This window comes from Octopus sinensis, linkage group LG5 (genome assembly GCF_006345805.1).
Source record: "Octopus sinensis linkage group LG5, ASM634580v1, whole genome shotgun sequence".
NCBI classification, from domain to species: domain Eukaryota; kingdom Metazoa; phylum Mollusca; class Cephalopoda; order Octopoda; family Octopodidae; genus Octopus; species Octopus sinensis.
In genome coordinates, this window is record NC_043001.1 from 33868771 (window position 1) to 33881806 (window position 13036).

The following is a 13036-nucleotide window of genomic DNA, read 5'->3' on the forward strand; positions in this document are numbered from 1 at the left end:
ACAAAGACTCGTTTCTAATTTCTTACAGGTTTTATTTCTAATGTTGCATGTATGGTTCTTATAAATCAGAATATTGCATGCATTTTTGGAGCAGGTATTTTATAACTTCATACACCTCTTAACACTAATCATTCAAGTATGAAGAAAATATATAATATAATAGTTTTTCATAATCATTTCATACCTCTTTTCCATGCTGGCATGGGTTGGATGATTTTAGGGGATCTGACAAACCACAGGACTGCATCAAACACCAGTCTCAGGTTTCATATCATTACTACAGCTGGATGTCCTTTCTAACACCAACCACTTTACAGTGTATACTACCTGCTTTTTTTTTGTGACACTGCTGTTAGTGAAATAATCAAGTATCATGTCAGTGTTATGAAAAAAGTATTGAGTACACACTGTAATGTGGTTTACATTAGAAAGGTCATCCAGCTATTGAAACCATCCCAAAGCTGACATTAGAGTGACATAGGCCTGCACCTCATCAGATCTTGTCAAACCATTCAGCCCATGCTAGCATACATGTGTGGGATGGGGGAGAAGATATATGTTCAAAATTTAAATACTCAAGTTTTCAAATCAACAAAGACTTGTTTTATATATCTATTAAGAGATATGAGAATGGGTTACTCTAGCAAGATATGACTTCCAAAAGTTCTTTTTTTCTTTGGTTCTCTATTTATGTAACTACTTAATGATATATGTTACAAGTAAAATAGCCTTCGTTTCATAGGTCAGTGATTAAAGTTTCAAAGCTAAAAATTTATATCCTAAGCATGATTCTACATTGAGCATTATAAAATATTCAAATGAGTTCTTCTTCATAAACTTTATGAATTTCAAATACACAAATGTTGCTATGTTGGTGTAGCCATTGCAGTATAGGTAAGTGTTGTAATCACAACACTTCCAGGTTCAATCCTTCTGAATGTCACCTAGGGCAAGTTTCTTCTACACTAGTCTCAGATCAACCAAAGACTTCTGAGAGAAATTTAGTGAACAGATATCTGTGTGGAACCTCATTAGATGTGTTGGAAAAGTAGAGGGCGAGTGTGTGTGTGTGTGTGTATAGTGAGGGCCAAATGTCATGCACCAAAACATTTGACATGTTATTTATATTATGTTGTTGTTATTTATTTTGTTCATCGTATACATATTCATCATTATCTTAGTTATTGTATTCAATTTTAGGAAAATTGAATCATGTTTTTGAAAATTCCAGAGTATACTGAACTTATTTTGTGCATGACTTTCGGTCTACACTGTATACACAGATACATGTGCACACACATACCATGCACATACAAGTACAGCCAAGTAAAACTAAATGTAGTATTTGGTTTCATTTCTGTTCCAACCGTAATCAGCTTTCTTTTTTCACCTCATGAGGCTGATGTAATAAGTACCAGACTAGAGTTCAACGTAATTTATGAAACCCCCTGAAGTGCCCCAGCATGGTCACAGTCTGATGGCTGAAACCAGTAAAAGAATGTAATTTGCACTAACTTTGGATCTGAAACTAAATCGTTATATATTTATACAGTTGAAAGCATTACAGCCAAATTGAAACATTAACTGGATTATGCAATGAAACTATTTCATATTTTATCTGTATCGGCTTCCTAACTATACAAGAATTCATGGCTTGTTTGTTTAATTGTAGTACAGTGATATCATCTTGCTTTTATACCTTCTTTTTTATTCAGTATTTTTCTATTTAAAATTACTGTGATATACCGTATTTTAATGTGTATAAGGAACCCTTTAATTTTTGGGGCTTAAAATTTAGAAAAAAAGTTTTATAAGGGATTATAATACTATCTATGTATAAGAAATTCTCACACCTTTTAACCTAATCTTTGACTAAAAAGGGTTCCTTACACATGTTAAAATATAGTATATATTATTTGTTTTAAATCTTTTTCCCTGCACCATGTTTTACAACACAGTGTCATCTGCATTTACTCTGAAACATTACACCGTGCAGAGGCACTAAAATATCTTTTTTAATTACTCATTCAATGTATCTAAATCCTGTATGAACAACTTTTAAGCATTAAATCCATTCCTAAATACTATAAGATTACCACCTTATTTTGTATTTTAAGTAACATTATCTTACTTTCTTCTTAAAACTTCACTATTCACAGGTATAAAAGCAGAGTAGTAAGAAAATCTACTGTAGGTTATGTTTTATATGTTTTCTCTGCTCATTTGCCATCAAATATGGCAAACAAATGGAGAATGCAGAGGGTTGTGAGATCTCCTTTGGTCCTGTCTTCTTGAAGATTTAAGTCTCTCTCATGCTAGTACCAGAGAAAATGCATCTAGCATTCTCTGTAAAATGGCTGGCATTGGGAAGGACATCCAATCGTGAAACTGAGTGAAAATGTCATAAATGAACACCAGTCTATGAGCAGTGGCTCCCAAAAGCAAATGACTCAGAGCACTTGATGACCAGACCAACCATATGCCAGCATGGAGGGTGGATGTAGAAATGACGATCTTTTTTCACTCCTTACTACAAAAAAAAAAAAACAAAGGATTGCAAACACATCAATTTTCATTCTGCACAATTCTAAATAAAAGATAAGTGATCAGCTGCATCATCATTCTGTGAAAGTAATAAAATTTCTTTCTTCACTTACTGCGCAGCATAAAAGAAGTCACAATACATTGACCTTTCATACTCCTGAGTGTGATCACTCTCAGCTATAAAATAATGAATTTCTGTGGTATGATATCTTCTATGTCAGCAACAACAAAGTAGAATTGAAGCTTTCTACGTAATTTATAACATAACATTGGCTTTCAAGAATCCTTTGCATGTATTAGATACCACAAAGATACTATCTACACTTAGTTCAGAAATGTTCCAAGCCCTTCATAGAACAACATGTTCTGAACAAGAACATACAGCACAAGCAACATGCAGTGTAGGATTTTATACTTTCAGGTAATTCTAAAATGAGTAATAGTATTTGCATATTAATACACAGTAAGAGAAAGTACAATTTGGTTTCTTGAATTTACTTGTTCAGAATACATGTGCTAGTGGATGATTTTTCATATTATATACAATTTTCTGATTTAAAAATCTTTTCCCCTCATAGCTTAATTGTGCTCTACCATTTAGCAGTCATTAAAAATTTCTCTGCTGAAGGCCTCAATTAAACCTTTTACCTCTCTTTGTCTATTTAACATATATCTACTCATAAACAATTCTGTATGTTCTATGGTTTTCCAAAAATTCCTTCTACAGTCAGGAAGTTTTAAAAAGGAGATTGCTTCTGCTCCCTAATGCAGTCACCTGCTCTATTCTCACCACAAGTTCTGGAAAGCTTTTTATGATGTGCTTCCTTGGAAATTACTGCCATGGGGTCAGCAACCTCAGTTTGGAAATAGCTTTAAAGAACTCCTTTATCAGCAAGGTCATACTCCCAGATATCCCATTCTTACATACTTGCAATATATATTATAGGCCAACATTTATCTTTCATTTTCTGTAGTTTTAACCCATACATATGTCACTGCATTTTTACCTAAATGAATAGCACCAATTTAGATGAACTGTTGACAACTTATCTAATGCACACCAACATAGAAAGTGGATTTAAAATGATTTTGACGATAATGAATATTTGGCAATAATATCTTTTATTTCCCTCCATATTTCCCCCTCTAATAGCACAGATAAAGTAAATATTGTGGGTAAAAAATAATTTCTTTTATTTATGTTGAATTATGAAGTCAGTACAAGCAAAAATTGTAAATGAAAACTACTAACTAATCAACTAAGATGCAAGAGTGCTACTGCCCATCTAAACTAGTGATTCTTGACCATTTTTTCTTTTTTTTTTTTTTGTCTGTGGACCCCATTTGATTCCAGTTTTACTCGGCTAGATTCTCTAGTCATTCAATGATTAAAAAATCTTATATTAAATATTATTAGGAATTGTATAAAAAAAAATTGTTAAAATATTTTGTGTATTGTAGAAGTATAACCAATTTATTGCAGATAAACTTTAAAACAAAATCTTATATGGATCCTCAAGGGTCATGTGGAGCCCGATAGAGACCCACAGATCTACAGCATAAAGTGCCCCACTGACAAATTCACAGCAGCTATGTATCATATAGGAGCTCGTAAGGGTTGTAAGAAACTGATGTTTAAGCATCAATAATAAATTGTTAAGCAGTAAAATGATGAACTAAAAAAATAATCATTAATTTTAAACATTAAGAAATGATAAAAATGTATGTATATAAATTATGAAGTCTCTGGAACAGTGATCTACCAAGTAACATTACTATTAAGATAAACAATGGTAAGTTGAAAAACGAATGTAAATATAATTAGCTGTATTACTTAGAGATGTTATGGAGAAAATTGTGGTAGAATAGCACAATTGTTTATATCAAAAAACTTATGTTATTTAACACCACAGTTAGTAATCCTAGATTGCTTTAGAATTCACTCCTTTTTACTTTGTTTTATTTACTTCTTCAATGTTCTGTTATTTACTTTTCCTGACCTGAATAAAACTGATTCAAGTTATTTTGAAACTATAATGTGAAGTCAATTTTGTAGACCCAGAATATAAAGCAAAGATAAAATCACAAAAACACGGAGAAATTCAAAAGGAAATTAATAATATAGATTCTTTTGGCAACAAAAATCAACTTAATTCTGCAGACTACATAGGCATACAAAATGTAACAAAAGTCAGTTCATATTTAGTACATCAATCTGTTGGATTAGTGGGAGCAAGCCAATCTGTTTCTACATAACAAATAGATTTTGCACACTTCATTTCATTTCATGCCAATGATAAAAAGAAAAGAAATGAATAGTAAATAATTAGACAAAATGGAAGATCAGTTATGAATCAGACTAATTTTCTTCAGAACTACACATTCCCCCACAATTAATCTAAGTATTTTTGATGAAGTCTAAAATCACATTGCACACCACCAAAATGATTTTTTTACAACAACGAATGTCCACTGCTAACACCAGCTCCTGCCCACGGCGTGGTCAGGTTGGTAGAGAGATCAAAAGAAAAATACCACGAAAACTATCACCACCACAACAACCCTCCTCTTCTCAGGCGCCGAATCCCCCCGTCCCCCCCACATCTCTTCTGCCGGACCCTCCGGCCCCTGTGCAGGTGGCACGTAAAAGCACCCAATCCACTCACGGAGTTTGGCGTTAGGAAGGGCATCCAGCCGTAGAAACTCTGCCAGATTCAGACTGGAGCTGGAGCTGCCCCTGGCTTCCAGACCCGGTCGAACCGTCCAACCCGTGCTAGCGCGGAAAGCGGACGTTAAACGATGATGATGATGATGATGATTGTAACTCTAAATAATATCCACACAGTTTGATAGTAAAGTCGTTATTCATTTATTAAAATTATTTTTGGCATATCCTAAAGATTAAGGGATAAGCAGCTGATGAATCAAGCTCCCTATAAATCAAGGATAACCAGATATCAAACCTTGGTTTGATAGCTGGTATTAATATTTACCTTTTACACAGACCAGTACTAATATGCTTGGAGAAATAACGACAATCATAATTCCTAATTTCTCTATTTCTGAAGCTAACAGAATCAATCTTTTATGTATGAATAACTCTGTTTACACAAAATCAGGTAAGTGACTAGCACATTGTAACATGGTTTAATATTTAAGCATCTTTAATGATAAAATATTTATCAGTAAAATAGACTAATGGCATGTAAAAACAAAAATCAATTAAAATCTGAATATGAAACAGTGTTTCTGTTGCAACCATAGATAGCCTAGATTGCAACCAAAGGATTACAACCACCAGCCTGGTTTCTACTCTCTTCTACCGGCAATACAATGGCTTTTGTTTTTCTGAACTAGCTCCATTAAAGTTTATCTCTCTCTCTCTCTTCTTCTTCTTCTTCCCACTACCTTGTCTCTCGCCACAGGGAAACTCCACAAAACACATTTCCAAAAGTAAACAAGGGGGCTTCTATATGATTGTAGGAGCCTCAAGAAATAACAGTCAAATCTCTCCTAAATCCCATTCTAATGTTTTAAAGAAAGGACATGTTGCACAGTATAGTAATTGCTACACACAATAATGGAACGGTCATAAAATCTACTGGAGCAGATCTGACTTGGGTTAAACAACAACAGTAGTAACACTTTCCCTAGTCCTTCATCATCGAAGTGATAGTGCTCTGGATTTTCTCTACCCAACACCTGCTATGCTTTTGTTACAGATATCAACCTACAGATGTTCAAGTGGAACATCAACAGTATCAATACAAACAATGAGTGATAGACTACAAAGGTCACTCGCATTTATCCACCTCTCTTGACAAACTTATAGAATAACAAAATATTGTGTTGTCTAAACAGAAGAACTTCAATAAAATAGGCTGAAACTGTGATAATATCCTCAGACAAGATGTTTATTACATAAAAAAAAATTTGTTGAACAGGAAATATCAATAACATTTCCAAACAACTATATAAACATAGATTTCATTTGCTACAATATTGAAGGAAAACATATTTAAAAAGTTTAAGAAGATTATATAATTTGCTTTCTGATTTTGTTATTGAACTCCATTTCCCCAAAAGAATAACAATAAAGAGCTTTACCTTTCATCTCTGCTGTCATCGGTAGAACATTCATCTTTTAAAGTTTCTTTGGTCATTCCACAACTGGACATAATCAGAGACTCCAGACTTGCAGTCCTTAGGGATTCTGAAGAACGCTTCCTAGGGATACAATAAGAAAAATAAGAAAGCATATTAATTCCAAATTAAAACAGCATGCAATAAATACATGGGCACAAGAGCCACTAGTTCACAAAATGAAATTGCCAATCTAAAACTAAATGCAATTTTGAAAGCTGTTTAAAAATGAGAAATTTTACTATAGCAGTAAAAATACAATTTACATAATTGTTTCAATGGTTGACATCATTACTAATGTCCCATTGATAGATAGTACTAACTATTTATCTACTTTGTGTTCGATAAGAGAATATTTCCAATTTCTATCAGGTATAATTTCAGAAATTTATACTGATTTTTTTTTGTTTGATTCAAAGTATTTAACAAAAGATATTCATATCAAATAGTTATGTTTTATATACAAAAATCTAATAAAATTGTAATTACAGCTGCATTTATTTACAAAATATGGAAGTAAATCATATTAATTTGGCTGTAATGAGTTAAATTCAAAATGTTTTCAATTTGTAATTTATCTCAGTATGAACATGCTTGTTCCAGTATTGTTCATAACAGCTCTGATTGATTATAAGAACTACAATATTAAACTAGACTGACACTTATTGATAAACCCACAAGCTAAATATGCCAAATATACTCCCATTTCTCTATATTTATTCCATTATATCATTTCCATCAATGGCAATGTAGCTTAGTTTTAAGAGAATTTAAAATCAAATTTACATTATATCACATAATTTCTAAACTGTTACTTAAAATTCTTCAAAATAAAGGTTACCAATGGTTTACTTTTATTAAAGGGTCTTTCTGTACTTAAAGTTGGTAACATTTTTTTTTTTAGAAATTTGGCAACTATAAGAGCAGTAGGATTACACACATAGAAATTTTTATTGATTTAAAATTTGAAAAAATTTGTGTCTAATATGAAAATAATTTTTCGGTTTCTTTGAATTCACGTATTTCAAGAAAATATGTAAAATTTTGAGTTTCTATCAATCCAAATTATTTCATCATAACTTTATCTCCATTAACCAAGTATACAAAATTATCCTTAGTGTGAGACTTCCTTATACATCAACTGATGCTACAATTACAAAATATATCTTCTTATGAGAGTGTCTCTCAAGGCTATTAATGCACATTAAGTTGGATATAAAGATTGTTTTTTGATACTAATACTGCTTCTGTCACTAAAAATTACTATCTTCATAAATTTCTGATGAAGCCAAGTAAATTTAAATCAATCTACTGTAAAGTAATGTGCAAAGTCAACAAAATTTTAATTGCTCTGAAATTAAGAAAAAAAAAACTGCTTTTATGCATAGAACATAATACAATATGCAAAATGTCATTAGTACAAGTTGTTTTTGAAAGAAGACAAATTTAAATATATGAGAGAAAAGGACACAAAAAAATACAATTACAATTCATAATTTTTTTAATATATAATTTAGATACAAAAGAGCAATAATGTTATTCAATCAAAAGTAAAACAATGAAAAATAGTTATAAATTAACATGAAAAAGGCAAATTCTCAAGCTTGCATAAATTCATGCCAATCCTAAATGTTTTGTTTAAAAAAAAAACAATGAAATAAACATATCACAGAAAGAAGCATAGTAAATGAAGTATTTTACATTCATTTCACTTATTGACATAATCAAAACAAATCAAAACGATTGGTCAGAAAAATCATTGCCATACTTTTAATATTAAATTATTATTCTATAATGCTCTGAAGATAATGTTTAAATCTCAGGCTGATGTAAGAGCTTTGTTGTTTAACTATTGTTTCAAGCAGTAAACAAAGGAAATTCAAGAAAAAGAATAAATTAATAATTTAATAAAACAATGGTTCTGTAACATAGAAACCAGAATAAGAGTTCAATGTAAAAGAGAAGGATAAAGATGAAATATAAAAATAAACAAACTAAAAGACAGTTTTGTTCAACTTTATAACTTTCTTTATATTAAAGAAGGTAACACTATACACAGGTAAGGACTCAAATTATTTATATATTGGTAAGATTAAACCCTGTGTAGTAAATGCTAAGTAAACATAACTGCATTTGACTAGAAGGATTTTTAATCAACCAAAGTCAAAACAATATATGCTGATTGCACCAAGTAATGGGCACACACACACACACCACACACTTAATTTCTCTTTAAATACATAGAGAAACTGTTTCTATGAAAAAAAAAAATCTACTATTTTCAGAAAAACTTCTGGTTTATATAACTTTTAAGTAACAAAAGATTTAGTTAGCAGGAAAGGAGATAGGATTCAACAGCCTTGTAGGAAGCTACTGATATACAGAAAAATAGTAAGTTGGAATCCCATAAAGTGCACCCAATGTAAAATATGTCTGTGCAAGAGGTGTAGTGATATCACTGGCAGATTGACAGAGAAGGGTGATTTCATTTGTGGCACAGACATAATTACCTGCAAAAGTACCAATGAAAAACATTCTTTCAAATGTTTGGAAGGATATATAGAAACTGTTGATAGTTTCTCTTACCTAAGTGACATAATTAGTAGTGGTGATGGGCATTTAAAAGCATAGCAGCCTAAATAAGAACAAGGTAAGAAAAGTACATGGAGCTATTCTGCTAACAACAAAGAGCTTCTCTAAGTTAACAGTAGACAGTATGAAACTTACAGAGTACAATGTTGCATGGTACTGAAACATTAGTGTTAAATACAAAGGATGCGTAAAGGCTGGAAAGAAACCAGGTCCGCATATTTCGTTAAAAGTGTTCTAGAAAATCTAGGTATATGGAGAAATCAGATGTGGTGTGCAAGAGAGAAGACTGTGCTGGTTACAGTCTATGAAGGATGACATTTGAGAAAAGAAATACCAAGCAATCCAAGCAGAAGGACAATGAGGAAGAGGAAAACAAATGAAGACATGGGAAGAAGTGATGAGACTAATATAAGAATGTTGAACTTTATAAAGGAGATGATGAGGAATTGTAATCAGCAGTGAGACAAACAGTATGCTGGAGAAGACCTATTCAACCCATGTAAGCATGAGAAAATAGACATGAAAATGATGATAATGACGGTGACATTAACAACAATGAAGATCTAGAAGTATAGAGTGTGTTGTTTTCCAGTATAATCAAATGAAGGCAGTGAGCTGGCAGAATCGTTAGCACACTGGGCGAAATGCTTAGTGGTATTTCGCCCGTCGCTACGTTCTGAGTTCAAATTCTGCTGAGATCAACTTTGCCTTTCATTCTTTCGAGGTTGATAAAATAAGTATATAAACATTCACAGACATACACACATACACACACACACACACAAGCTTATTTTAATTTTGAATGGCACACAAGTTTTGCTTCTATAATTAATTGTCTATACTTGTAAAGAGTTCTATATATGAAAGATGTATTGTTTACTAATGTTTTTTTCTATACATAAAGTACAGTTAAACTCAGACTACATAACCAATTTCAAGAGAACCTAAGATAAAAACATTGTAAACATAGATGATAAATTTCAAAATGTACCACTAGACAGATGTAATGAACATTGTTATATCTGCACAAAAATAATATATATTTAAACAACATTCAAACAAGCCTTGTATAACCCCAAAAAATAACAACATTATAATATGTAAAAGGTAATGAGATGTTTGTAATTATAGATAAAGATAAATATAGATAAATTATAGATAAATATTTTGTATTGCAAAATTAACAGCTAGTGAATGACAAAAACAAAACTATTAGGATTCAGAAAGACAAGATCACTAATGTAAAATGAAACTTAAATTAATTACAGTAAGACAGCAAGCTGGTAAAACCATTAGAGCATCAGAAAAACTGCTTTGCAATATTTGTTTTGAGTTCAAATCCCACTGAAGTCAACTTTGCCTTTCAGCCTTCTAGGGTCGATAAAATAAAGTATCAGTCAAGTACTAAGATCAATTGTACTGATTTATACTCTCCCTTCATAATTGAGGCCTTGTATCTAAATTAGAAACCATTAATTACAGCAATAAACAAAACAAGATCTCCTAAAATCATTATAAACTCTCTATATGTTCATAATCTCTAATTATGTCTCATTGATGAAGAGCAAAAAAAAGCGACTATACTATACCATACTCAAATATTTCAGACTGCATCCCCCAAACAATGAATCAACCAATTGATAAGCTTTCATTTCTTGTATTATCACTATAATGATTCCAGCTAAAATGGACCTGCCGATCCCACTGTGTCTCACCTTCAAACCATTCACTAGATATTCCACCTAAATCTTTATTCCTAGAACTACAAATTCTGAAACTCCCATTTTCTTGCATCTCTAGAGACACCAAACTGCAGAAATTCAAGCTAAATGTCAATCCCATTGACGAGATCATTTTGGAGGGAGCAAGTATATCCGTATGTATGCCTATGAGGTCAGAACAAACAGCCATTATAAAGAGAGAAAAATATGAGTGCAAGACGAAATGAGAAAGGAACGAACATGTGGTATACAGACAGCTAGAATGTATAGGTTGATGTGGAGGGAGGGGGGAAGAAGAGAGAGAGAGAGAGAGAGAGAAGTGGGATGACTCACCTAAAGAGTAAGAAAGTGACAACCATCATATCATTGAAACTTTAACTCAGGTGTCAGGGAACTTTTTTAACCAATTACCCACAAATATATTTATTTATGCAGACATTACCCCCTTGATTTGAAAAGATGGAAATCATAGATCCTTTAATTTCAAAAGGTTTATTGAATCTATTTATATGGAGAATACAATTATAAATATAACAAGTATAAAACAAATGCGATAAGATAATTTAATATCATTATTATGAAATGAAAGGATTTTTCTAGAAACTTTTTTATTTCAGGTTTTGGAGAAATGATGCTGTCTCAGTTTTATTACAATTACATTAAAATTGGAGCATTTTGATGCCAGATCAATTTGGATACAGTCTTCCGGATCCAATCAATTTCTCTGTTTTGTTTTAATGTTCATTAGAGTGGAAAATCTTGTTCACAAAGGTAGGTTGTTGCAAAAGGCAGCAACATTTTGACTATCTCCTCATGCCAGAAGAAAAAATTCCATCGTAACAAGGAACATGTTTTTTTTATATAATTTTATATACATAATTTTACTTATAGGTGCAGGGGTGGCTGTGTGGTAAGTAGCTTGCTTACCAACCACATGGTTCTGGATTCAGTCCCACTGCGTGACACCTTGTGCAAGTGTCTTCTACTGTAGCCTCGGGCCAACCAAAGCCTTGTGAGTGGATTTGGTAGACGGAAACTGAAAGAAGCCCGTCGTATATATGTATATATATATATGTGTGTGTGTATATGTTTGTGTGTCTGTGTTTGTCCCCCCAGCATCGCTTGACAACCGATGCTGGTGTGTTTACATCCCCGTAACTTAGCGATTCGGCAAAAGAGACTGATAGAATAAGTACTAGGCTCACAAAGAATAAGTCCTGGGGGTCAATTTGTTCGACTAAAGGCAGTGCTCCAGCATGGCTGCAGTCAAATGACTGAAACAAGTAAAAAAAAATGTCTGAGGAATTCTCATTACCCACAAGAACTTCATTTTTACCCCACTTGGGGAAATTTACCTTTGTTCGCCGAGCCCTGCTTTAACTGAACAACATGAGAAAAGGATACATGTCCTCAGTCTTCTAATTATGTATCTGTAATATGATTCTTTTTTTTAATTAATAACTATGGAAAAGAAACAGAACTGTGTAGCCATTGTCAACAGAGGTGTGTATATAACTCAGCCTATAACTCAAACATTTTTGAAATTGACCAAGAATAGGATTCACAACAGATTTCGTATACTACTAGTTAACAATACATCAAATTTCAAAACATTAGCTGAAGATTATGCTCTCATTTACAACTAGAACTTTGACTATACTATACTAGAATGCATTCATAATATAAATAAAAGAAAAATTCATGCTTACTTTAAGTTGAGCATGAAACCAAAGTTTGTAGGAAAGAAATACATAATCTTATTGGTACTAATTTTTATTTACTTCAGATGAAAGAAAGCAAAATCAATGCAAACCTAATCTGCTATTAGAGTAATGGCTTCAAATTTTGGTACAAGGCCAAGGATTTTGAAGGAGAGGATTTGTCAACCACATCAGCCCTGATGCTCAACAGGTACTTATTTTATTGACCATGAAAGGATGTAAAGCAAAGTCAAACTTGGCAGCATCTGAACTCAGAATGTAAAGCTAGAAGAAATGTCACTAAACACTTTTTCCAGCGTGTTAACAATTCTGCCA

General features: G+C 32.3%; 1 protein-coding gene across 9 annotated transcripts in view; it reads right to left on the reverse strand.

The window, feature by feature from the left end:
- Window positions 1-13036, reverse strand: part of LOC115211607 (protein Aster-B) — a 270613-nt gene that overhangs the window by 186207 nt on the left and 71370 nt on the right. For 5 of the 9 annotated variants that reach the window (XM_029780197.2, XM_036503308.1, XM_029780196.2 and 2 more), the window contains one exon: window positions 6652-6780. In XM_029780197.2, coding sequence (XP_029636057.1) covers window positions 6652-6780 — 129 coding nt within the window. The remainder of the gene's footprint in view (window positions 1-6651; window positions 6781-13036) is intronic. The other 4 variants (XM_029780198.2, XM_029780194.2, XM_029780193.2 and 1 more) reach the window with 1 other exon arrangement.